This window comes from Oncorhynchus masou, chromosome 32 (assembly GCF_036934945.1).
Source record: "Oncorhynchus masou masou isolate Uvic2021 chromosome 32, UVic_Omas_1.1, whole genome shotgun sequence".
NCBI lineage: Eukaryota > Metazoa > Chordata > Actinopteri > Salmoniformes > Salmonidae > Oncorhynchus > Oncorhynchus masou.
Window position 1 is genome coordinate 43,898,480 of NC_088243.1, and position 26,128 is coordinate 43,924,607.

Genomic DNA, 26,128 nt, shown 5'->3' on the forward strand with positions numbered 1-26,128 from the left:
CACACAGCGGCAGTGTTGCCAGGTGGCCCTAAAACAAGATGGTCTTCACAAACTGGAGATAAAGATAACATGAAAATGTCTCTCATGACGAATAAACTGTACTACAGGACCCGTATTCACGAAGCATCTCAGAGTAGGAGTGCTGATCTAGGATCAGTTTGGCCTTTTAGATCTTCATTTTATGGACGATTCTAGAGCAGCACCCCTACCCTAAAATGCTTTGTGAATACAGGCCATGGTTACTAGCCAAGTTAGATGCTATAGGCAGTAGTAGTAGAGGTTGACTGTGCCATAACTGAGGAGCTAAATCTCACATGGTTTGGAATGCGGCGATTGCTGGTAGGCAGCCGGACACAATGTCTACACATCTTGTTCACCAGGTCTTCTCAAATGACAACAATCTCCTGGCTGCAGTACTGGATTCGGACACAGAAAAAGTAGATTCACATGTTGTTATGTCAAAGATGACATTTACAAAATGCCACTGCAGAGGCAAAACAAAGACAACAAACCATCTAGTAACCTGTGAAAACAAGATTTGGTAAAATGCTATAATGAGCAAATGTAGCCTTATGCAGACAAATGTATTGGACAATGCTAAAGATTAGCTATTATGTGAACAGAAATCATAAGAACTTTGCTAATAAAGTTCAAGAAAACAAATGATGGAAAAGTTAAACTTAAAATCATTTTTTACCCTTGAGTGATTTGTCTTTTTCCAAAGGGGGCCGGGGAGAAGTTTCTGCAGAAGATGAAGCAGGTGGGAGGCATAGCTGCGTATCCTACAATGGACACATGAGAAGGTTGTTTCAGACCATACTATTGAGCAGTCGAACTAGATATTAATCAAATGGCCACCAGACTATGTACATTGACCCACTCCCCATTGGTTTTGTACACTGCTGCTACTCGCTGTTTATTATCGATGCATAGTCACTTCACCCATACCCACATGTACAAATTACTTCAACTAACGTGTACCCCCGCACACTGACTCAGTACCGGTACCCCCTGTAAATAGCCTCAGTATTGTCATTTTATTGTGTCACTTTTTATCATTATTTACTTTCGTTTATTTGGTCAATCTTTTCTTAACTCTTCTTGAACTGCACTGTTGGTTAAGGGCTTGTAAGTAAGCATTTCACGGTAAGGTCTACACCTGTATTCGGCGCATGTGACAAATAAAGTTTGATTTGATATTGAGCAGATGTATGGAGACTGCAAAATCTCTGAGATGGAAATGTAGGACAAACACATGAAAATGACCAATGTCAACATTAACCATACGATTTTAATAAATGCTTCAATCAATCAATACAATTTGATTTATAAAGCCCTTCTTACAGAAACAGTTGTCAAAGTGCTTTACAGTAACCTGGTAAAGACCCCCATATGAATTCTTCTTCTGTGAGTGAGAAGTTATCGGACAAACCTGAGAACATGAGGTGGATTTTCTCCAGCACCTCCACGCTATCCAGCCAAACGTCAGAGACCATCACAAACCACACTTCATTCTCATTTTTTTTTTTTTACTATTTATAAAAGGGAATTTATTTTTAATGCCAACTATACAGTTCAAAACATTTTAAAATAACTTGCACCCAACTCAGTAGGCCTACTGATTTTCAGACGAGGAGACATTATGTAGGCCATGTCGAATTATTAGTCAAGAAGACGATACTTATACAGTTGAAGTCGAACGTTTACATACACTTAGGTTGGAGTCATTAAAACTCGTTCTTCAACCACTCCACAAATGTCTTGGCAAGTCGGTTTGGACATCTACTTTGTGCATGACACAAGTAATTTTTCCAACAGTTGTTCACAGACATTATTTCACTGTATCACAAATCCAGTGGGTCAGAAGTTTACATACAGTAAGTTGACTTTGCCTTTAAACAGCTTGGAAAAGTCCAGAAAATGATGTCATGGCTTTAAGAAGATTCTGATAAATGATGTCAATTAGCCTGAGTCAATTGGAGGTGTACCTGTGGATGTATTTCAAGGCCTACCTTCAAACTGAGTACCTCTTTGCTTGACATCATGGGGAAAAAAATCAAAAGAAATGAGTCAGAATTTTTTTTGTTGAACTCCACAAGTCTGGTTCATCCTTGGGAGCAATTTCCAAACGCCTGAAGGTACCACGTTCACCTGTACAAACAATAGTGCGCAATTATAAACACCATGGGACCACACAGCCGCCATACCGCTCAGGAAGGAGACGTGTTCTTTCTGCTAGAGATGAACGTACTTTGGTGCGAAAAGTACAAATCAATCCCAAAACAACAGCAAAGGAGCTTGTTAACCTCTTGAAACTCCCCATCCCGGATCCGGGATCGTGACTAAAGCCTCAGGCTCATTAGCATAACGCAACGTTAACGATTTCTGAAAATCGCAAATAAAATTAAAATAATGCGTTTGCTCTCAAGCTTAGCCTTTTCTTAACAACACTGTCATCTCAGATTTTCAAAATATGCTTTTGAACCATAGAAATTGACTAATTTGTGTAAGAGTATGCAAAGCTAGCAATGCATTTTGAATAACATGTAGCACGCAACATTTTCACAAAAACCAGATAACCAAATAAATAAAATCATTTACCTTTGAAGAGCTTCTGATGTTTTCAATGAGGAGACTCTCAGTTACACACCAAATGCGCAGTGTTTCCTGAAAGCGTCTGTGTGTAGGAGAAATCGTTCCGTTTTCTACATTGCGCCTGGCTACTGAAACGAACCGAAAATGCAGTCACCTACAACGTAAAACTTTTTCCGGATTAACTACATAATATCGACCGAAACATGGCAAACGTTGTTTGGAATCAGTCCTCAAGGTGTTTTTTCACATATCTCTTCATTGACATGCAGTTCGTGGAAGCTTGCTTTACTCTCTGTATTGTTTGGAAAAATACTGGCAGGTGACTTTTGCGCACCAATTTCGGCGCAGGACACCGGGCGGACACGTGGTAAATGTGGTCTCTTATGGTCAATCTTCCAATGATCTGCCTACAAATACGTCACAATGCTGCAGACACCTTGGGGAAACGACAGAAAGGGCAGACTCATTCCTCTTGCGTTCACAGCCATATAAGGAGATCATGACAAACAGAGCCTCAAAAATCCTTGTCATTTCCTGGATGCCATCTTATCTTGGTTTTGCCTGAAGCTCACGTTAAAGGGCACGCACAGAGAAGATCTTTGTATTTCTGGACACGTCAGAGTGTTTTCTTTCGAACAGTAGCAATTATATGCATAGTCGAGCATCTTTTTGTGACAAAATATCTTGTTTAAAACGGGAACGTTTTTCATCCAAAAATGAAATTGCGCCCCTAGAGTTCCAAAAGGTTAAGATGCTGGAGGAAACAGGTACAAAAGTATCTATATCCACAGCAAAACGAGTCCTATATCAACACAACCTGAAAGGCCGCTCAGCAAGGAAGAAGCCACTGCTCCAAAACCGCCATAAAAAAGCCAGACTACGGTTTTCAACTGCACATGGGGACAAAGATTGTACTTTTTGGAGACATGTACTCTGGTCTGATAAAACAAAAAATGGAACTGTTTGGCCATAATGACCATCGTTATGTTAGGAGGAAAAAGCGGGACGCTTGCAAGCGGAAGAACACCATCCCAACCGTGAAGCACGGAGATGGCAGCATCATGTTGTGGGGGTGCTTTGCTGCAGGAGGGACTGGTGCACTTCACAAAATAGATGGCATCTTGAGGAAGAAAAATTATGTGGATATATTGAAGCAACATCTCAAGACATTAGTCAGGAAGCTAAAGTTTGGTCGCAAATTAGTCTTCCAAACGGACAATGACCCCAAGCATAATTCCAAAGTTGTGGCAAAATGGCTTAAGGACATTTTGAACTGAAAAAGCATGTGCGAGCAAGGAGGCCTACAAACCTGAATCAGTTACAACCAGCTCTGTCAGGAGGAATGGGCAAAAATTCACGCAACTTATTGTGGGAAGCTTGTGGAAGGCTACCTGAAATGTATGACCCAAGTTAAACCATTTTGAGTCAATGCTACCAAATACTAATTGAGTGTTTGTAAAACTTCTGACCCACTGGAAATGTGATGAAAGAAATAAAAGCTGAAATAAATCATTCTCTCTACTATTATTCTGACATTTCACATTCTTAAAAAAGTGGTGATTAAACCTGGCCTAAGACAGGGAATTTTTACTAGGATTAAATGTCAGGAATTGTGAAAAACAGTTTAAATATATGTAAATTTTCAACTTCAACTGTAGGTCCACAATTAGCAACATTCTGCAATCTAATCTACTGACCGTGTGGTGGATGATGGCTCGGTCGGTGGTTGCTAATTGTTAAGATGCTAAGATGACCAGACTATTAACTCACTACAAAACACAATGATGTAATAGTAAATAGTACATCTGCTGTCTGATGTCCATTCCTGTGGATGAAGAGGATCATTTATATTTTACTTCTGCCAAAACAAATCAAGACTCTGTGTAAAGTCCACTGTGGAACTGGTGAGGACAAGGTTAAGGAAAACATACATGCTTTGAAATACAATAAACTGACTATATTCCAGACTTGAATTGGCCATGTTCCACAATGTAAACAAACACTTTTGTCATTATCCTTTCATCACCACAATAATGAAATGATATTGCCTTTGAGAGGTTCAGCTGTACTGTAGGACTGGGGTCTTCCAGATATAATTTCCCCGGAAAAAAATATTTTTTAAAACTTAACATGATGCAAATATTACTACATATCACCATTTGTATTTGATTTTATTATGGATCCCCATTAGATGGTGCTCTTCCTGAGGTCCAACAAAATTAAGGCAGTTTATACAATTTCAAACATTACAATACATTCACAGATTTCACAACACACTGTGTGCCCTCAGGCCCCTACTCCACCACATATCTACATGACTAAATCCATGTGTACGTACAGAGAGTATGTTATCATATGTGTGTGTGTCTGTGCCAATGTTTGTGTTGCTTCAATCATATCAATCAAATGTATTTATAAATCCCTTCTTACATCAGCTGATGAAACCCAGCCTAAAACCCCAAACAGCAAGCAATGCAGGTGTAGAAGCACGGTGGCTAGGAAAAACTCCCTAGAAAGGCCAGAACCTAGGAAGAAACCTAGAGAGGAACCAGGCTATGAGGGGTGGCCAGTTCTCTTCTGTCTGTGCCGGGTGGAGATTATAACAGAACATGGCCAAGATGTTCAAATGTTCATAGATAACCAGTGGGGTCAAATGATAATAATTACAGTGGTTGTCGAGGGTGCAACAGGTCCGCACCTCAGGGATAAATGTCAGTTGGCTTTTCATAGCCGATCATTCAGAGTATCTCTACTGCTCCTACCGTCTCTAGAGAGTTGAAAACAGCAGGTCTGGGATAGTTAGCACGTCCGGTGAACAGGTCAGGGTTCCATAGCAGCAGGCAGAACAGTTGAAACTGGAGCAGCAGCACAGCCAGCTGGACTAGGGATAGCAAGGAGTCATCAGGCCAGATAGTCCTGATGCATGGTCCTAGGGCTCAGGGTCCCCGAGAGAAAGAGAAAGAGAGAGAATACTTCAATTCACACAGGACACCGGATAAGACCAGATAAATACTCCAGATATAACAGACCTAGTCCCCCGACACAAACTACTGCAGCATAAATACTGGAGGCTGAGACAGTAGGGGTCGGGGACACTGCGGCCCAGTCCGTCACAGTCCCCGCTGTTACATAAGGTGTTTTTTTTATATCTAATTTTACTGCTTGCGTCAGTTATTTCATGTTTAATAGAGTTCCGTGTAGTCATGGCACTATGTAGTACTGTGTGTCTCCCATAGTCTGTTCTGGACTTGGGGACTGTGAAGAGACCTCGTGGCATATCTGGGGTATGCATGGGTGTCCGAGCTATGTGCCAGTAGTTTAGACAGACAGCTCAGTGCATTCAACATGTCAATACCTCTCTTAAATAAAAGTAGTGATGAAGTTAATCTCTCCTCCACTTTCAGCCTTTTTAGCTCTCTGTGTACCTCCAAGGGCCAACTGTGCTGCCTTGTTCTGAGCCAATTGCAATTTTCCTACGTCCTTTTTTTGTGGCACCTGACTACACGACTGAACAGTAGTCAAGGTGTGACAAGACTAGGGCCTGTAGGACCTGCCTTGTTGATAGCGTTAAGAAGGCAGAGCATCACATTATTATAGACAGACTTCTCCCTAATCTTAGCTACTACTGCATCAATATGTTTTGACCATGACAGTTTACAATCTAGGGTTACTTCAAGCAGTTTAGTCATCTCAACGTGCTCAATTTCCACATTATTTATTACAAGATTTAGTTGAGGTTTAGGGTTTAGTGAGTGTTTTGTTCCAAATACAATGCTTTTTGTTTTAGAAATATTTAGGGCTAACTTATTCCTTGCCATCCACTCTGAAACTAACTGCAGCACTTTGTTGAGTGTTGCAGTCATTTCAGTCGCTGCAGTAGCTGACATGTATAGTGTTGAGTCATCCTCATACATAGAAACTCTGGCTTTACTCAAAGTCAGTGGCATAACGTTAGTAAAAAGTTTAAAAAGCAAGGGGCCTAAACAGCTACCCTGGGGAATTCCTGATTCTAACTGGATTATATTTGAGAGGCTTCCATTAAACAACACACTCTGTTCTGTTAGACAAGTAACCTTTTATCCACAATATATCAGGGGGTATAAAGCCATAACACATACGTTTTACCAGCAGCAGACTATGATCAATGATGTCAAAAGCTGCACTGAAGTCTAACAAGACAGCCCCCACAATCATTTTATCATCAATTTCTCTCAGCAAATCATCAGTCATTTGTGTAAGTGCTGTGTTTGTTGAGTGTCCTTCCTTATAAGCATGCTGAAATTCTGTTGTCAAATTATTTACTGTAAAATAGCATTGTATCTGGTCAAACACAATTTTTTCCAGAAGTTTACTAAGGGTTGGTAAAAGGCTGATTGGTCGGCTATTTGAGGCAGTAAAGGGGGCTTAAATATTATTGGGTAGCAGAGTGCCTTTAGCTTCCCTCCAGGCCTGAGGGGGCAGGCTCTCTAGTAGGCTTAAACTGAAGATGTGGCAAATAGGAGTGGCAATATCGTCTGCCATTATCCTCAGTAATTTTCCATCCAGATTGTCAGACCCTGGTGGCTTGTCATTGTTGATAGACAATAACAAAAAATGTTTCACCTCTTCCACACTGACTTAACAGAATTCAAAAGTACAATTCATGTCTTTCATAATTTGGTGTGATATACTTGGATGTGTTGTGTCAGTGTTCGTTCGTGTGTTGTGTCAGTGTTCGTTGCTTATCTTGCCAATGAAAAAGTCATTAAAGTAGTTTGCAATATCAGTGGGCTTTGTGATGAATGAGCCATCTGATTCAATGAATGAAGGAGCCGAGTTGGCATTTTTCCCAAAATGTGTATTTAAAGTACCCCAAAGCTTTTTACTATCATTCATCTTCGTTTCATGGTGTAGTTTATTTTTCTTTTAATTTATTTTAGTCACATGATTTCTTAATTTGCAGTATGTTTGCCAATCAGTTGGGCTGCAAATTAAATCAAATTTATTTATATAGCCCTTCGTACATCAGCTGATATCTCAAAGTGCTGTACAGAAGAGTTAATTGCCATACCTTTTGCCTCATCCCTCTCAACCATACACTCTTTCTATTCCTCATCTATCCAAGGGGATTTAACAGTTTTTACAGTCATTTTCTTAATGGGTGCATGCTTATTAGTAACTGGAATAAGTAGTTTCATAAATTTGTTAAGTGCAGTGTCTGGTTGCTTCTCATTACACACAGACCAGCAAATATTCTTTACATTATCAACATATGAATCACTACAAAACTTCTTGATTGACCTCTTATACACTATATTAGGCCCAGCCTTTGGCACTTTGGTTTTCCTAGATATGCCTATTATATTGTGATCACTACATCCTACGGATTTGGATACTGCTTTAAAGCAAATATCTGCAGCGTTAGTAAAAATGTGATCAATGCATGTTGATGATTTAATTCCTGTGCTGTTTGTAACTACCCTGGTAGATTGACTGACAACCTGATCCAGGTTACAGGCACTGATTACAGTTTGAAGCTTTTTCCTGAGTGGGTAGCTTGATGGCCAGCCAATATTTAAAAATCACCCAGAAAATATACTTCACTGTTGATATCGCATCCATTATCAAGCATTTCACGCATATTATCCAGATACTGACTGTTAGCACTTGGTGGTCTATAGCAGCTTCCCACAAGAATGGGCTTTAGGTGAGGCAGATGAACCTGTAGCCATATTACTTCAACAGTATTTAACAGATCGTCTCTAAGCTTTACAGGAATGTGGTTCTGAATATAGACCGCAACACCGCCTCCGTTGGCATTTGTCTTTTCAGTAGATGTTATAACCATGTATTGCTACCACTGTATCAAAGGTATGATCTAAGTGAGTTTCAGAATATGAATGTCATCTGTTACAAGCAAGTTATTGACTTCATGGACCTTGTTTCTTAGGCTACATATATTAATATGGGCTATTTTTAACACTTTTCTGGATTGCTTGACTGTTTTTAATGCTTTACTGGGAAGCTTATCAGAGGTAGACTTACTCATGTTATTTACATTGGAGCTGATAGTGCAGGATGAGCAGCATAAAGTGGTCTTACTACTATTGCACACCGCCTCAGTGCTAACAGTGTAACTCTGGTTTATAGGCTCATGATTACGGCTTACAATAGCTGTAGGATAAACAGATGTATTCGGTGCAATTAGGGGTACATTGTGTTTGCCAATGCCCCTAAGATCAGGTACATTTGATGCAGCATTATGACGACTCATTGTCACAATGGCAGGGATTAACTGAGATGGTCTCGGATAGGGATTAATTTAATTTTTTAATTGTACCTTTATTTTAATAGGCAAGTCAGTTAAGAACAAATTCTTATTTTCACCTTATTTTCTTACCTGCCTATTCAGGGGCAGAACGACAGATTTGTACCTTGTCAGCTCGGGGATTCGAACTTGCAACCTTTCGGTTACTAGTCCAACGCTCTAACCGCTAGGCTACCCTGCCGCCCCTGAGCTGGTCTTGGATAATTTACCAGTCACTGTTTCAAAGCAGCCTTGAAATGAGTTTCACACCCACGGCCCAACGATGGTACTGGACCTGAAATTATTGGCTGTTTTTCTTGTCTTTTAATGCTAAAAGCAGTTCTTTAAAATCCATTTTCAAATGTTCTGAGCTAGCCCTCCTAATGTCGTTTGAGCCACACATGGACTACGACAGTGTCAGCTCCCGGCATTTGTGGTAGAACAGTCGGAAGCAGCCTTGTTATGTCCTGTACTCGTGCTCCTTGGTAGCACAGGGTTTTTGCCAAGGGGACCGAGATGTTTCTCACCGTAGAGCTGCCTATGATGACAACTGGTGATGTTGAATGGGCCGGTGTCTCAGGCAGCCTCACGGTCTGGTGAACCCGAGGTCGAAGACACCGGAGAGGGAGAGAGCCGAGGACGAAGACGCAGGTACCTCCGGACCTGATCTTGTTTGGGAAGCCACCATGGACGAAGGCAAAGCCGTTTCTGGTCTGTGTCAGTTCCGGGCTCAACATCTCCATGGAGACCCCCGTTGCCAGAGGACGCCTTCTTCAATTTCCACGGCAAGTGACATATCTCCATGGCTGGTTGGTTGGGTCGAGATCAGCTCCATTCTCCAGGGAAGGGGGAGACCCCTTCAGGGATGGCCGACTCCTTAGCACCGGCCAGTCGGCTGTGGAGAGCCGACACGGCGGTGAAACTTCCACCAGACCAGAGCGGTGTCCAGCTACTGGTGTGGAAGAAAAAAAGTAGGTGGGCGTGGGTTCCCCAGTAGCTTATGTAGGTTTGTAACTTGCTTGCTAAGAGTAGCTACTTCACTCTTGTAGTCCTCTGCAAGCAAGCAGTTACTACATTGAAAGTCAACATTTTCCCGGAACAAAACAAACGCTGCTCCTGCAACGTTGGAAACGTTCAATGGCGTCCTCCATTTGAGACCGCAGAGCCAGCTAGGCTAGCTGGGCTTTCACATCTCTCCCCCTCTACAGAATCTGGGGCGGCAGGGTAGCCAGTGGTTAAAGCGTTGGACTAGTAACCAGAAGGTGGCAAGTTCAAACCCCCGAGCTGACATGGTACAAATCTGTTGTTCTGCCCCTGAACAGGTAGTTAACCCACTGTTTCTAGGCCGTCAATGAAAATAAGAATTTGTTCTTAACTGACTTGCCTGGTTAAATAAAGGTTAAAAATAAATAAAAATCTGGCAGGATCCCGGGACAGATAGCAGCGCTCACAATTTCGCCCAATAGAGTCACAGGATTCAAAATAAAACTGAAAGTATATAAAAACACAGTCAAGGTCTTTAGTTCAGGTTTCAGCATTCGACAGGTTTCAACAACAAACATACGTCCTCTAGTATTCAGACCTCTTGACTTTTTCCACACTTTGTAATGTATTACAGCCTTATTCTAAAATGGAGTAAATATATTTTTTTCTCTCAATCTACAGACAATACCCCATAATTGGCTCCCGAGTGGCACAGTGGTCAAAGGCACTGCATCTCAGTGCAAGTGGCGTCACTACAGTCCTTGGTTCGATTCCAGTCCCTGGTTCGATGGCACACCTATATTTGGGGAGTTTCTCCCATTCTTCTCTGCAGATCCTCAAGCTCTGTCAGGTTGGATGGGGAGCATCGCTGCACAGCTATTTTCAGGTCTCTCCAGAGCTGTTCAATCGGGTTCAAGTCCGAGCTCTGGCTGGGCCACTCAAGGACATTCAGAGACATGTCCCGAAGCCACTCCTGCATTGTCTTGGCTATGTGCCTAGGGTCGTTGTCCTGTTGGAAGGTGAATCTTCGCCCCAGTCTGAGGTCCTGAGCACTCTGGAGCATGTTTTCATCAAGGATTTGTTTGTATGTCTGCCCTATTAATCTTTCCCTCGATCCTGATTAGTCTCCCAGTCCCTGCCACTGAAAAAGATCCCCACAGCCTCGAAGGCCAGCATGCAAGAGTCTCCTTTTCACTGTTGACGTTGAGACTGTTATTTTGCGGGTACTATTTAAATGAAGCTGCCAGTTGAGGACTTGAGGTGTCTGCTTCTCAATCTAGACACTAATGTACTTGTCCTCTTGCTCAGTTGTGCACTGGGGCCTCCTCTTTCTATTCTGGTTAGAGCCAGTTTGAGCTGTGAGGGGAGTAGTACACAGCGTTGTACGAGATCTTCAGTTTCTTGGCAATTTTTCACATGGAATAACCTTTATTTCTCAGAACAAGAGTAGACTGGCGAGTTTCAGAAGAAGGTTCTTTGTTTCTGGCCATTTTGAGCCTGTAATCGAACCCTCAAATGCTAAAGATACTCAACTAGTCTAAAGGCCCGTTTTATTGCTTCTTTAAATCAGGACAACAGTTTTCAGCTGTACTAACATAATTGCAAAAGGGTTTTCTAATGATAATTTATCCTTTTAAAATTCTAAACTTGGATTAGTTAACACAACGTGCCATTGGAACACAGGAGTGATGGATGCTGATAAATGGGCCTCTGTACAATGGGGAGAACAAGTATTTGATACACTGCTGCAGCGTGCGCAAACCTGGTCAAGAACTACAGGAAAAGTATGAACTCTGTAATTGCAAACAAAGGTTTCTGTACCAAATATTAAGTTCTGCTTTTCTGATGTATCAAATACTTAAGTCATGCAAAAAAATGCAAATTAATTACTTAAAATCATACAATGTGATTTTCTGGATTTTTGTTTTCGATTTTGTCTCTCACAGTTGAAGTATACCTATGATCAAAATTACAGACCTCTACATGCTTTGTAAGTAGGAAAACATGCAAAATCGGCAGTGTATCAAATACTTGTTCTCCCCACTGTAGATATTCCATTCAAAGAAATCTGCTGTTTCCAGCTACAATAGTCATTTACTATTAACAATACCTACACTGTATTTCTGATCAATTTGATGTTATTTTAATGGATACATTTTTTGGGGCTTTTCTTTCAAAAACAAGGACATTTCTAAATGACCCCAAACTTTTGAACGGTAGTGTATATTCATTCATTTGTATTGCAGATATTACTATATTTTCCAATTCAAAGTCCTTAACATGATTTTAGCTGCTCACCTCTTTAGCGTGTGTGACCATCCCCAAGACAATGATCTCTCGTAGCTTAGCCGTACTACCTAAAAGTGCTTCAACAGTCTTAAGCTGAAAACAAGCACAGATCAAGATCAGGGCAATCCATTCACAACACTTGAGGAAAGTCTGGAAAATGTCCTCATAGCTTATATAAAATCGATTAAACACGTAAAGTGTGTCTTAAGTTATAACAGAGTTATTACCTGAAATGTGTTCCTGCTTTCTTCTGCAGTGGCCCTGCCTCTATTACAGGTGGGGTGAAGAGCTCATGCCGATGGCCTAAGTGTCAATGTGGATCATGGTACACATTTCACTATCATGTACTAACTTTACATTTATTTGGAAAGTGGATTTGGAACACCTTCTCTTACAACAACCTCACAGAGAGCAGCGTGTCAGGGGACTTTTTTGCATACCAAAGACCAGCAATATAGGATTCATTCAAAGGCCAAAAAAATGGAGCGAACTGACCTGCTGTAGGAGTGTGTAGCGTTCCCTGAAGAACTCTGCTGTGTCCCTCGCTGAGCCACAGAGACATGGAGCAGAGTGGGTGGTCATGGTAAGGCTGGGGGAAGAACAAACAACAGCTTCACTGAGGGATGTCTTGATATGGTGGTTTCATTAGAAAGAACATTTATTCTAGAGTGTATTTGGTATAATATTTGGACCATAGGACCATGACCCATGCAGACTTGAAGTCAACCCACACATTTATACTTACGGTACAAACTTATTCCTCTCCGCACTGTAGATATATCTTGGCACATCAAAAGGGCCAATGATGTTGAAGACGTTATCTCTGAAAATAATTATATTTCACATTGACAAGGAAAATATGGGGGATGACAAGTGAATGTATGTGAAATTGGTTCTTGTGAGACTGACACCTTGCTCAACTTACATGGTTTCATCACGACTGGCTGGAGTGCTGCACAGTAGTCTCCACCACAGCCAGCTCAATCATACTGGAGGTCACCGTCCAGGAGAAAAGAGGAGTACATCATTGACATAATTCACAACTGATTGTATTGAGAATTGTGTACATTATGTTAGTGGTTGTGATCAAAGACTCATCGATGATGACATCCAGTTCCAGCTCATTGACTAACACCTCCACCATGTACCTGCAGGCTTCATTGGAGGACAACACATATATATGCCCAGTCAGACCATTACTACTGTTCCAGCTGGCTGATAGGCGTTATTAGGTAGGTAATGTTAAGAGTAGCACATTGAATTTTCCATCAACCTTTATTTGGTGATCCTTCCTCAATTCCAACTTGGAAGGAAACAAGTCTTTTAAACTGCCATGTCCAAATGCAGGGAGTTTGTTTGATGCTCTGTTAAAAAAAATATATACTTTTTTGCTCCCTTAAGTAATCCAACAATGTGTACGCCGCCATCTTGTCCATTTCAAATCTTCTCTCATTCATTGAGACAGGTGGATGTCCAGCCCAAAGTGCTACATGTCATGACACTCACCCATCTCGATCAATGAGAGAAGATTTAAAATAGACAAGATGACCGCGTACATACTGTTGGATTACTTCTACATTCCTAAATTCCAACAAACCCCCAACAACTAGACATGGATGTTTAGAAGACGTTTTGTCTTCCATGTCGGGAATTGAGGAAGTATCGCAAAGTAAAGGTTTATGTGTGCCACGCTTAACATTACCCATCTAGCCATTAACACCCATCAGACAGCTGCAATCGTAACTAAAACATCTGACATACATCATTACCCCCATAAACACTGAGTGTACAACACATTAAGGACACCTTCCTAATATTGAGTTGCAATATTTTCCCTCAAAACAGCCTCAATTTGTCAGGGCATGGGTTTCACAAGGTGTCCCACAGGGATGCGGGCCCATGTTGACTGGCTGGATATCTTTTGGGTGGTGGACCATTCTTGATACACACAGGAGGGAAACTATTGAGTGTGGAAAAACCCAGCAGCATTAATTCTTGACACAAACCAGTGCACCTGACACCTACTACCACACCCCATTCAAAGGCAGTTAAATATTTTGTCTTGCCCATTCCTCTAAATGGCACACATACACAATCCATGTCTCAATTGGCTCAAGGCTTAAAAATACTTATTTAACCTGTCTCCTCCCCTTCATCTACACTGATCTAATGGATTTAATCTTTCTGGGATGGGGATTCCGCTAGCGGAACACCTGGCCAACAACCAGTGAAATTACAGGGCGCCAAATTCAAAACAACAGAAATCTCATAATTAAAATTCCTCAAACATAGAAGTATTATACACCATTTTAAAAGATACAATTCTTGTTAATCCAACCAGTGTCCAATTTCAAAAAGGCTTTACAGCAAAAGCACACCATACGATTATGTTAGGACAGCGCCAAGCCACAAAAACCATACAGATATTTTCCAGCCAAGAAGAGGTGTCACAAAAGTCAGAAATGGCGTTAAAATTAATCACTAACCTTTGATGATCTTCATCTCGTGGCACTCCCAGGACTCCATGTTACACAATAAATGTTTGTTTTGTTCGATAAAGTTAGTCTTTGTCCAAAAACCTCATTTGAAAATGGCGCGTTATGTTCAGAAATGCATGGTCTCAAACAAACAACCGGTGAAATTGCAGAGAGCCACATCAAATGACAGAAATACTCATCATAAACATTGATGAAAGATGCAATTGTTACACATAGGATTAAAGATACATTTCTTGTTAATCCAGCCGCTGTGTCCGATTTCAAAAAGGCTTTACAGCGAAAGCACACCATGCAGTTATGTTAGGTCAGCGCCTAGCCACAGAAAACCATACAGCCATTTTCCAGCCAAGGAGAGGTGTCACAAAAAGGTGTCACAAAAGTCAATAGCGATAAAATGAATCACTTACCTTTGATGATCTTCATCTGATGGCACTCCCAGGTCTCCATGTTAGACAAATGTTTGTTTTGTTCGATAAAGTTAATCTTTATGTCCAAATACCTAATTTTTGTTCGCTCGTTTAGTCCAGTAATTCAAATGCACAAAACGCGAGCACAAAGTCCAGACGAAAAGTCAAAAAAGTTCCATTAAAGTTTGTAGAAACATGTCAAACAATGTTTCTAATTAATCCTTAAGGTGTTATCATAAATATTCAATAATGTTTCAACCAGACAATAGAAAGGGAACGAATGTCACGCGCACGGCCACGCGAGATAAACAACTCATGACTTTCAGCTGAGCCACTTGCTCCGAGTGGTCTTATTCTCTCCCCTTTCACAATAGAAGCCTGAATAAACTTCTAAAGACTGTTGACATCTACTGGAAACCTTAGGAAGTGCAATCTGACCCCACAGACACTGGATATTCGATAGGCATTCACTTAAACTACAAACCTCATAATTCCCACTTCCTGGATGGATTTGCCATGTGAGTTCTGTTATACTCAGACATTATTTTAACAGTTTTTGAAACTTTAGAGTGTTTGCTATCAAAATCTACTAATTATATGCATATTCTAGCTTCTGGGCCTGAGTAACAGGTAGTTTACTCTGGGTACGCTTTTCATCCAAACTTCCCAATGCTGCCCCATATCCATAAGAGGTTTTAACAAGTGACATCAATAAGGGTTCATAGCTTTCACCTGGATTCACCTAGTCAGTCTATTTCATGGGAAAAGCAGGTGTCCTTAATGTTTTGTACACTGTGTGTGTGTGTGTGTTTGTGTGTACACACACCCATATACAGTACCAGTCAAAAGATTTGATACCTACTCATTCAAGGGTTTTTCTTTAGTTTACCATTTTCTACATTTTAGAATAATAGTGAAGACATCAAAACTATGAAATTACACATATGGAATCATGTAGTAACCAAAACAGTGTTAAACAAATCAAAATATATTTTACATTTGAGATTCATCAAAGTAGCCACCCTTTGCCTTGATGACAGCTTTGCACACACTTGGCATTCTCTCAACCAGCTTCATCAGGTTGTCACCTGGAATGCATTTCAATTAACAGGTGTGCCTTGTTAAATTTCTTTCCTTCTTAATACATTTGAGCCAATCAGTTGTGTTGTGACAAGATAGGGTTGGTATACAGAAGATATCCCTATTTGGTAAAAGACCAAGTCCATATTATGGCAAGAACAGCTCAAATAAGCAAAGAGAAACAACAGTCCATCATTACTTTTAGGTAATGGTCAGTAAATTTGGAAAATGTCAAGAACTTTGAAAGTTTCTTCAAGCACAGTCGCAAAAACCATTAAGCACTATGATGAAACTGGCTGTCATGAGGACCGCCACAGGAACGTGGCAAGTTACCTCTGCTGCAGAGGATAAGTTCATTAGAGTTACCAGCCTCAGAAATTGCAGCCCAAATAAATACTTCCGAGTTCAAGTAACAGACACATCTCAACATCAACTGTTCAGAGGAGACGGTGTGAAATCAGGCCTTCGTGGTCAAATTGCTGTAAAGAAAACACTACTTAAAGGACACCAATAATAAGAAGAGACTTGCTTGGGCCAAGAAACACAATCAATGGACATTAGACCAGTGGAAATCTGTCCTTTGGTGTGATGAGTCCAAATTTCAGAATTTTGGATCCAACCGCCTTGTCTTTGTGAGACGCAGAGTAGGTGAACGGATGATCTCTGCAAATCTTTTACTTTTAACAAGGCACACCTGTTAATTGAAATGCATTCCAAGTGACTACCTCATGAAGCTGGTTGAGAGAATGCCAAAAGTGTGCAAAGCTGTCAAGGCAAAGGGTGAATACTTTGAATCTCAAATATATTTAGATCTGTTTAACACTGTTTTGGTTACTACATGATTCCATATGTGTTATTTCATAGTTTAGATGACTTCACTCTCATTCCACAATGTAGAAAAAAACATTAAAAAAACAAATAAAAACCTTCGAATGAGTAGGCATGTCCAAACTTTGGACTGGTACTGTATGTGTAATATAATGGAACTGAGAGTCATGATCAAAGACTAGCTCGGGCCCTGCGCCACTAGGGCGCTTAGCCCCCTTCAGTTTAAAAACTTTAGCCGCCTCAGTTTTAGTTTTATGTCCCTATATAAAAATAGCAAAAAAGTTCAAATGATTGAGTTAGAGGTTGGCGCCCGCAAAATATCTGTATCTCTGCTCCTCTGTGTCAGCACAATAGACAGGGCATGATGTGGTGTGTGTAAGCAGCCTGGTCTTTTTTATTTATTTAACCTTTATTCATAGACAAGACGTAACATAGTCAATATAGATTAGTATCATATGTTATGTTTGGTTACATAAGACAGAAGGTTACTTAAAAGGTGCTAAATATGCAGAAATCGCTACCGCCATTTTCTGGTTGCTAAAATAAGAATAGCTAGCATAATTTCAGTTTGTAAAAACAAACAGTTATAGTACAATGATTCTCTGCACAATCTAAACCGCTGTGAAAAATATTTTCAATAACCAAAAATATATATTTTCAGCTGTTTGAAGCTGGTGTACAAAACCGAAAGTAAAAGACGCAAAAACAAAACTTAAGAACGGAACTCATAGAAATAGTGCACATAGAACAGATCTTTCAATGAGAATGGCAGATCTATAACTCAACATTTATTTGTGAATTTGGTCAGGTCGTCCAAAATGTTACATATTGCAGCGTTAAGGCAAACAAATATTGTACATTTTGCAAATTCGTAACAAATCACACAAATTGTAATTCGTAACATATACATACCATACGAACGTAACATATTATACTAAATGGAGTATCTCGGATTTACTTACAGAATAATACAAAATGCTCTGAGACCAGGTTGCAGCTGGGGGGCTATGGAAAGCCACTGGGTGTTTAGGTGTGACTCCGTTGGGTTTAATTGAATAATGTGATACACCTCCTCCTGTAATATTTGATTTCAACGTTTTCCGTTGAGGCTGCTTCACCCTTAGGTATAAAACGAGTTAGCATTATTAGCTTTAGTCTATTTAGCTAGCTTGACCCAACTAATCTGCCACGATGTATATCAGAAATTGGCTTCGCCCAAGTACCCAAACAAAGGAGAAAGAGTGCGATGAGCAGCTGCATCAAACCACCAAGGCCACCTCCAAGCCCAACAGCGATGATTCTCCCGAGCTGCAGCTAGCTCCATGTACAGAGAATACCCACCCTTCCACAAGTGCTGCCATAATGGCTCCACAGCCGCCTCCACCCCCGACTGCTCCTGATGATCTTGGAACAGAGAAGCCAGCCCAGGTTAGCGTAGAATCCTTTAATAACAACTGGCTAATAGGAAGAGAGTGGCTAGAATACTTGGTTACTGCAGATGCTGCATTTTGTTTTCCCATGTCGAAAGTTCTGTTTTGGGTCCAATGCTAACGCAGACAAGGTCTTCAACCCAAGCTGGGTATTCTAACTGGAAGACTGATATTGATATTACCAAAGGATTTGCTAGACACGCATCAAGCAAAGAGCATTGCACTGTGGAAATAAAAAAGTTTGAAGTGCTATTGGGACCATTGGTGTCACTTTCAACACTTGTTAATGATCGGCAGCTGGCAAGAAATCTCATGTATTTGTCGCCGATTGTGATTATTGAGTTCCTCGTTTCAAACCAGCAACCACTGAGGGGGACATTGGACACGATAAGAATCAAGATGGGAGGGGGGCAGCGGACTTTTTCTGTCTATGATGAAATATACTCTCCAAAAAGACGAGGAACCTGCCAAGGTGTTTAGCACCATATCCCATAATACCACATAAGTAACACGATATTCAAAATTAAATCGTTCCTACTGGATGTGAAAATATATCCACTGGACAGTACAGCAGGACAGAGGAAAAGAGACTGAGTGTAAAAGACTGTTCCTCAGCACGTTGGATGTGGTCATTGATGAAATGTCAGAACAATTCAGCAAAGGCAACTGCCAACTGGTGGCGGCACTGTGTGCCCTTGACCCAGAGAGCCATTACTTTCTGGATGTAAAGCGACACCTGGATCTAAGTAAAAAAATATTTGGTGGAAGCTGAGTTTAGGGTCGAGCTGCAGTTTTTGCAGCCTGAAATCGCCCAGTCTAGCTCCAATGAGAACAAATGGACCCCACTTGTTATCCTGTAACAATTCTCTGGGCCTCTCTCCACTATAACGACTGTGCTTTCTGCACTGAAACATGGACTGACTTTGGGGCGTCCACAGCTACATGCGAGAATTCATTTTCCACTTTGAAAAATGTGTTCAGTCAGCAGAGTAGAAGCACGCTACACCAGTCGAAAGCTCAACTAATACAACTGCTATTTGAGGGGGATCTTACAAGATTTGGGGAGAATAGAATTATCAATTACTCCGGAAATTCCACAGAGCATCAAGGAAGCTGGAACTCTTTAAATTGTAAGCTTGAAACAATCGAGCTGGTTGGTTTTATCAAAATCTTGCTTTATTGTGTAGAGCGCTGTCCATTGTGCTGATAGAGTGCCGCAAGATTGTGTGCCATTGGACTTGTCACTTCTTGGTCAAATGCATTTTTTTTTAAACTTTTGTGTTTGTGGTATAGCGTGATATAAGCAGGATTCAATTTTATTCCAGCGCAAGTACCCAAATGACTCCCCATTTATTTGGCAAAACAGCTGAGCATGTATCTGTAGGCTATGCTTTTGTTATTTGGATTTCCATTGGCCTTTCATTTACTGCGTTTGTTAACTGTTAAAGTAAAATACATTTAGTTGGTGTCATGCCTTTATCGAAGTGATATTTTGTTTACTAGGCTTACTACTATGTACCGCTGTTTTGTTCTGTTCGAGGTTGTCGGTATTCTAAGCCAAACTGCTATACAGTTTTTGTTTGCATGCATAAATAACTAGCCTACTACTTTCAGCATTTAGTTAGAATTATTGTGGTAAGGCAGCTGTGTGTACGGCTGCATTCACATAGGCTGCTTTTAATAGGGTAATTGCCGATCTAAACCGCACTGCTGTAGGGGGCTGTCCATTGTTCTGATAAGTCGCAACAGACAGGCTACAGATTCCAAAATAACTCAATGATCTCGAAGTCTCAGCATTTTAACGTTGTTTATTATGGTTTATTACATGATTCCATAAGTGTTATTTCATAGTTTAGATGTCTTCACTCATTCTACAATGTAGAAAATACTATTTTTTTTTAAGAAAAGAAGAAACCCTTGAATGAGTAGGCGTACTACTTTCGGCATTTAGTTAGCATTATTGTAAATGAAAGGCGAATGGAGATCCAATGATTATAAGCAGAATTCGATATAAGTCCAATGCAAGAACACAAAATGTAGCCCGCTTGGCGATTTCAACTGACACTAGCCACTCTATCCTGTCTGGGCTAGCATAGCTTCTTGGTATGACACTGACACAACAGACCAATTTGGCTTCTAACTAGCAATGCAGCCGTTACATTTACTGTAAACAAATGTCAAGAACAACATGATTGACAAACAATAACATACGGTCGAAGCATAAATCCCCGCATCTTGCAGCCAGCAGATACTTTCGTCTTGACTTTGCGAACCTTCATTGTCAATCCAATCTTCCTTCAACAATCAAACATTTGGACCTAAATCTTAACTTCCGCCGATAGGCTACATGTTTCGTCACTTCCTCCAAAGCAAACGTTCAACACAAGTTTATTTTTAGTCTGCAGTCTTTGCAATCCGGAATCTTTGGGACGTCCCCATTGAAGTTGAAACGTAAATTGGTAGGGTAAAAGTTGCTACATGAATTTACATCCATATTAATGATATGTATTGATTATTGGAAAATATAATTTATAAATGTGTTTTTAAACAAAGAAAATGAAAGCAAACACTTTATAGCCTAAAAACATGATTAAACTATAATGTTTTATATCATGGATGGTCAATCCTTGCACCCGTAGCTCTGTCTATTAATTTGAGAGTGATTACATTTCTCCAGCCCCATCCCTAGGCTTTTTACCGAACCATGAGTGGGAACGCCTTTATTGTTTTTAATGCTGATTGCCCCTATTAGGTTAGGGTTTAGAAAGGGACGTCCCAAGGATCCCAGATAGTACAAATCACGATTATGCCGAGATTTGCTGTTTGAAGTCTACACCCCGTATTCACAGACATGTAAGTATATAAATTATTACTCGAATGTTAATTAATGTATTATCCTCCATGTGTTTATTCATCATATCTCAATAATATTCTCATATTTACAACACATCAGTGTAGAACGAATACAGAATAAAACAACTATTAGGTTGAATTGGGACAACCTGCCTGAAGCTTATCAGGGAAAGAAAACCTTGTTTTCTCTGAAAGCTGTTGCACTTGATTAAAAACATCTTGAGACGACAGGACGCGACCAATTGTAATTCTTCAATTACCATCCTTTTCTCTTCGCTGTGTTGACAAAAAATGAGCAACTCGGATCTCTGAGCAGATTTCTTCAACGATACCATATAATGTCCTGACACAGTGATATTTGTTTCAATGTGGCAACGTATCCTATTTTATTTTTCCTTATTAGCATTCATGGATTCTGCAATTGAAAAGCACTGTTCAGAGCTTGTAGCCCGTGAGCGAAGCGGTCATACGGCTCTAACTGAGAGGAATGTCCTGTACGTGTGGGGAGGCTACGTGGTAAGCAGACTGTCAAACAGAAAGCCTATCTGGCTGCAACTGTCTTGACAAGCATTGCCAATGGATAGTGTTTTATGTTTTGCATTTCACCAACATTCTATTTGGATCATGAATAAATATTCAAGGATTATGCAATATGTTAATTCATGCCAAATTACTATTCTATGTTACTTGTTTTCTGCAGTCAATTGCTGATGATGAAGTTTTCCTACCTAATGATGAAATCTGGTTATATGACTTAGAAAGTGGTGTATGGTAAGAATATGAATGGAATTTTAACAAAGTAACACATTTCTAAGATCATGAATGGAGAAGTTGATATCTTATGAGAACTAAGCTTGATTTCGAATCTTCTACTACAGTCTACCCATCAAAAAACAACCACGCAACAATTTACTTAACCAGTTTTTGACCAGTGGGTTGGTTCAGTGCAAAAGTTGAATAATTTAATTTCAACAACAACAAAAAAAATCTATGTGATGACATTGAATCAATGTGCAAAAACGCATCGACGTCAGGGAATTTTGTCATTTTTTTCACCCAACGTTTAACCTAAATCCAATGACAGGGTTATTTTTTATTTTATTTCATGTTGATTTCATATCAACCAAATGTAAATCAAAACTAGATGTTGAGCTGACATCTGTGCCAAGTGGGAAACATTTGAGAGATGTAAACACTACATTTCATAATTATGGAGCTCTGCATTAGAGGTTGTTACATGTTATTTACAATGTTGTTACATAGTTGCTAGAAGTTTATTGGTCTGTGGTTTGTGTTTATATCTGTACTTTATGCTTTTTGTGAATTTTGCACCCTGCAACTTACATTTCCCTGTTTTGTTTGTTTATTCTCCATTCTGAAGGGAAATGTGCAGGATGTCAGGTGAGGTCCCACCCCCCATGTCAGGCACCTGTGGCTGCTCTCTGAATGGAGACATGTACATATTTGGGGGATGCGATGACAACGGCCAGACCAACCAGGTAAATGTACAGTACATTTGCAAGGATGTGTGAAAATCCTCAATAGCTTACTATGCCTTACATCGTTTTGTTTACATTTACATGCTGAAATGGTCTGTTTTCAGCTTTACTGTGTCAATCTTCTGGATGGAAAATACACTTGGAGGAAAGTTAACCATAAGAGTGGCTCCCCTCCCTCACCCAGAGATAAGCTCTCTTGCTGGGTTTTCAATGGCAGGCAAGCATTCTTTAAAAAACAAAACAATGCCCATGGCAGTACTGCCCTAATTGGAACCATTTATAAATCGAACCTTGCCATTTTACTATTGGTGGTGATCTAAATAAATTGTTGGGGGTGCACAGCTACCCTGTAAAACGAAATCCTTGTGATTGGGATAAGTTTTGGTTATTCTGTAGGCTCATCTACTTTGGTGGATATGGTCATAAGCAACTTGATGACATCAATAACAACAGAAGCTTCCTTATGGATGAGGTGTCATGGGTAAGTTTTGCTTATGGGTGCAATTATAGCCAAACATATAAATACATTTTCTAGTACTATTAACTATTTTAACTTTATTATATGGATTAGTAATACTGTGCTCTGTAGGTGGATGACATCTATTGGGGATGGAACAATGAAGTCCATATGTTTGACCCAACATCGGCCAGTTGGAGTGAACCACATACCAGTGTAAGACGATACATTGAACGTGTTTATTTATTTTTAAAAAGACATGATATCATATACAATAAACTTAAGAATGTGCTATGACATCACATGATTTGAGGAATGGAACATACAAGGCACATAGTATACTTTATTTGTGGATATCTACTGTCTACAGGGTTGTGCACCTGACCCGAGAGCTGCCCATGCCAGTGTAACACTTTGCCACAAAGGATATGTATGTGGGGGCAGAATAAGGGTGAGAAATTATTAATTTTAACACAGACACAAAAATCCTAAAGTGTATTGCTAATAAGATTTGTGTGATTAAATATTTTATTGTACATACAAGTTTAAATATACATACTTAACTCAAGTTTTTTTGATTTGGTTTTAAATCTTCATTTTTCTTTTCACTTTCAGGAAACCAGGACAAGTGACATTTATTGTCTAGATCTAGAATCATGGACATGGTACGAAATGTACGCATTTACTGTTCACTCTTTCAAATGCTCAACTTAAAATGGTTACTTTCCTGTTCTATACTGTTATCACAACACGCTTGATTTTATTTTTTTAACTGTTCTTTCAAAATGGCTTTTCTAGAGTACCAGCATCCAATGTGCCAATGGGAAGGTCGTGGCATACCCTCACTGCAATATCTGACAGCGGTTTGTTTCTATTTGGAGGACTGAGTATAGACTGCAAACCAATGAGTAAGTCATTTACCTGTATTACCAGATTCAAAATCCTACCTCTGTACCTTAATAAGTTCCACGGAAACATGGCATTCGCTTTTCTAAAAAATTAATTATATCTCTCCAGGCGATGGTTGGGTATTTGATGTTGGAACAAAGAAATGGAGAGAGTTTGAGCATCCATACATGAACAAACCAAGGTAGTGCATGTTCAAGTTGTTTGTGTCATTAAATTACATTAATTACTAAATTACTAAACTGGTATTGGATAGCATTACATGTTCCAATCTAAAGTCTGAGGAATGTACCCAAAATGTGCAAATGATAAAACTGTAAGCACATTGTCTGACCTATAGAGATCCTTTGATTTACTTTACATGTAATTCTATGACTTGACCCTTTATTTATTTTCCACCCTCAGGTTGTGGCACACAGCATGCCAAGGGAAAGACTCTGATGTCATTGTGTTTGGGGGTAGTTGCAACTACATCCTTCGAGTAGACACAGTAAGTATAATGGAAACCACCTTAGAATCATTCTGATTCTATGGAAACCACTCAAATATCTTCTCTAATCATTCACATTGGATGATTTTACCATTTGTGACAGGAAGGAAATTGCTTGGTATTATGTTAATGTAAAATTATTAAAATTCATAAGCAGATCATTGATGAATTATGGAACACGTATCATGAATTATGGAAGACATGTTTACAATGAGCTGTTATGGTACTGTTTCGTTATCACCTTTCTTCAGGGTCACTGCAATGATGCACTTGTTTTCCAGACCCAGCCCTACCCACTCTTTCGGTAACTAATCAATTATTATAATTTAATGAGGGAGAATCTGTTCTCAGCTAGAAGACACTGATATTTTGGAAATCATGTTGACTGATAAAACGAAAAAAATATTCTATATGCAGAATGGTCCCCATACACATAGTTCATGGAATTTATTATTTTGCTATTACATAAATACTATAACACAGTGACAGTTTAGTATAGTAAGCTACAACTACCAAATGCATGCAATGCCCTCTTAGCCTATACTTAAAATGTTTTTTTTAAATGTATCACAGGATATGTGAGGATTACATAGCCAAGAATGTGAAGAACTGCAAGATGCTTGAAAAACAGCTTCCATTTGTGCCTCCAAAACTACTGCCAGCTATACAGAAGAGAATATCATTTTTTCGGACAACAAAGAAAATATAGCATTGTCAGATATAAATATTAAGGGAAATGTTCAGTATTATAAACTAGGGGGTTTGAGTCCTGAATGCTCATTGGCTGACAGCCATGGTATATCAGACTGTATACCACATGTATGACAAAACATGTATTTTTACTAATTACGTTGGTAACCAGTTTATAATAGCAATAAAGCACCTCTGAGGTTGGTGGTGTATGGCCAATATACCACAGCTAAAGGCTTATTCAGGCACTTCGCGTTGCATCGTACTAAGGACAGCCCTTAGCCATGGTATATTGGCCATATACCACCAACCGCCGAGGTGCCGTATTGCTTAAGTAGACTACAGTAAACTGATAATGCAGAGTTCAGACTATGTTCCTCATATTACTGTTGAGAAGGCCTTCATTGTATGTGGGGCGATTTGTCTTACAAAACATTAAAAACATTATTGATTTATTGTCAAATGTCTTAGTGTATTTTACAAGGCATTCAGAAATTATTCAGACCCCTTAACTTTTTCCACATGTTATGTTACAGCCATCATTACTTTAACACATGGTCAGTTAATCCGGAAAATTTCAAGAACTTAAAAGTTCCTTCAAGTACAGTTTCAAAAACGATCAAGCGCTATGATGAAACTGGCTCTCATGAGGACCCCCACAGGAATGGAAGACCCAGAGTTACCTCTGCTGCAGAGGATGAGTTCATTAGTTACCGCCTCAGAAATAGGAGCCCAAATAAATGCTTCAGAGTTCAAGTAACAGACACATCTCATCACCTGTTCAGAGGAAACTGCGTGAAATCCGGCCTTCATGGTCGATTTGCTGCAAAGAAACC

General features: G+C 39.8%; 1 protein-coding gene and 1 pseudogene across 2 annotated transcripts; one reads left to right on the forward strand and one right to left on the reverse strand.

Moving 5' to 3' along the window:
* LOC135526112 (kelch domain-containing protein 2-like) overlaps positions 1-20,726 on the reverse strand; it is a 36,173-nt pseudogene extending 15,447 nt beyond the window's left edge.
* A 439-nt stretch (positions 20,727-21,165) lies between these two features.
* Positions 21,166-25,748, forward strand: LOC135527002 (kelch domain-containing protein 1-like). 2 transcript variants are annotated; one of them, XM_064955672.1, is made up of 14 exons: positions 21,166-21,250; positions 21,654-21,766; positions 21,951-22,021; positions 22,632-22,749; positions 22,854-22,966; positions 23,146-23,230; positions 23,339-23,422; positions 23,577-23,657; positions 23,822-23,880; positions 24,005-24,114; positions 24,224-24,296; positions 24,518-24,602; positions 24,854-24,906; positions 25,176-25,748. In XM_064955672.1, the coding sequence occupies exons 2-14, from the start codon at positions 21,659-21,661 to the stop codon at positions 25,309-25,311; spliced, it is 1,176 nt and encodes a 391-aa protein (XP_064811744.1). In that variant the 5' UTR covers positions 21,166-21,250; positions 21,654-21,658; the 3' UTR covers positions 25,312-25,748. The 2 variants fall into 2 exon arrangements, with proteins under 2 accessions (XP_064811744.1, XP_064811745.1); XM_064955673.1 differs by lacking the exons at positions 21,166-21,250; positions 21,951-22,021 and having other exon boundaries at positions 21,660-21,766.
* Positions 25,749-26,128: the final 380 nt, after the last annotated feature.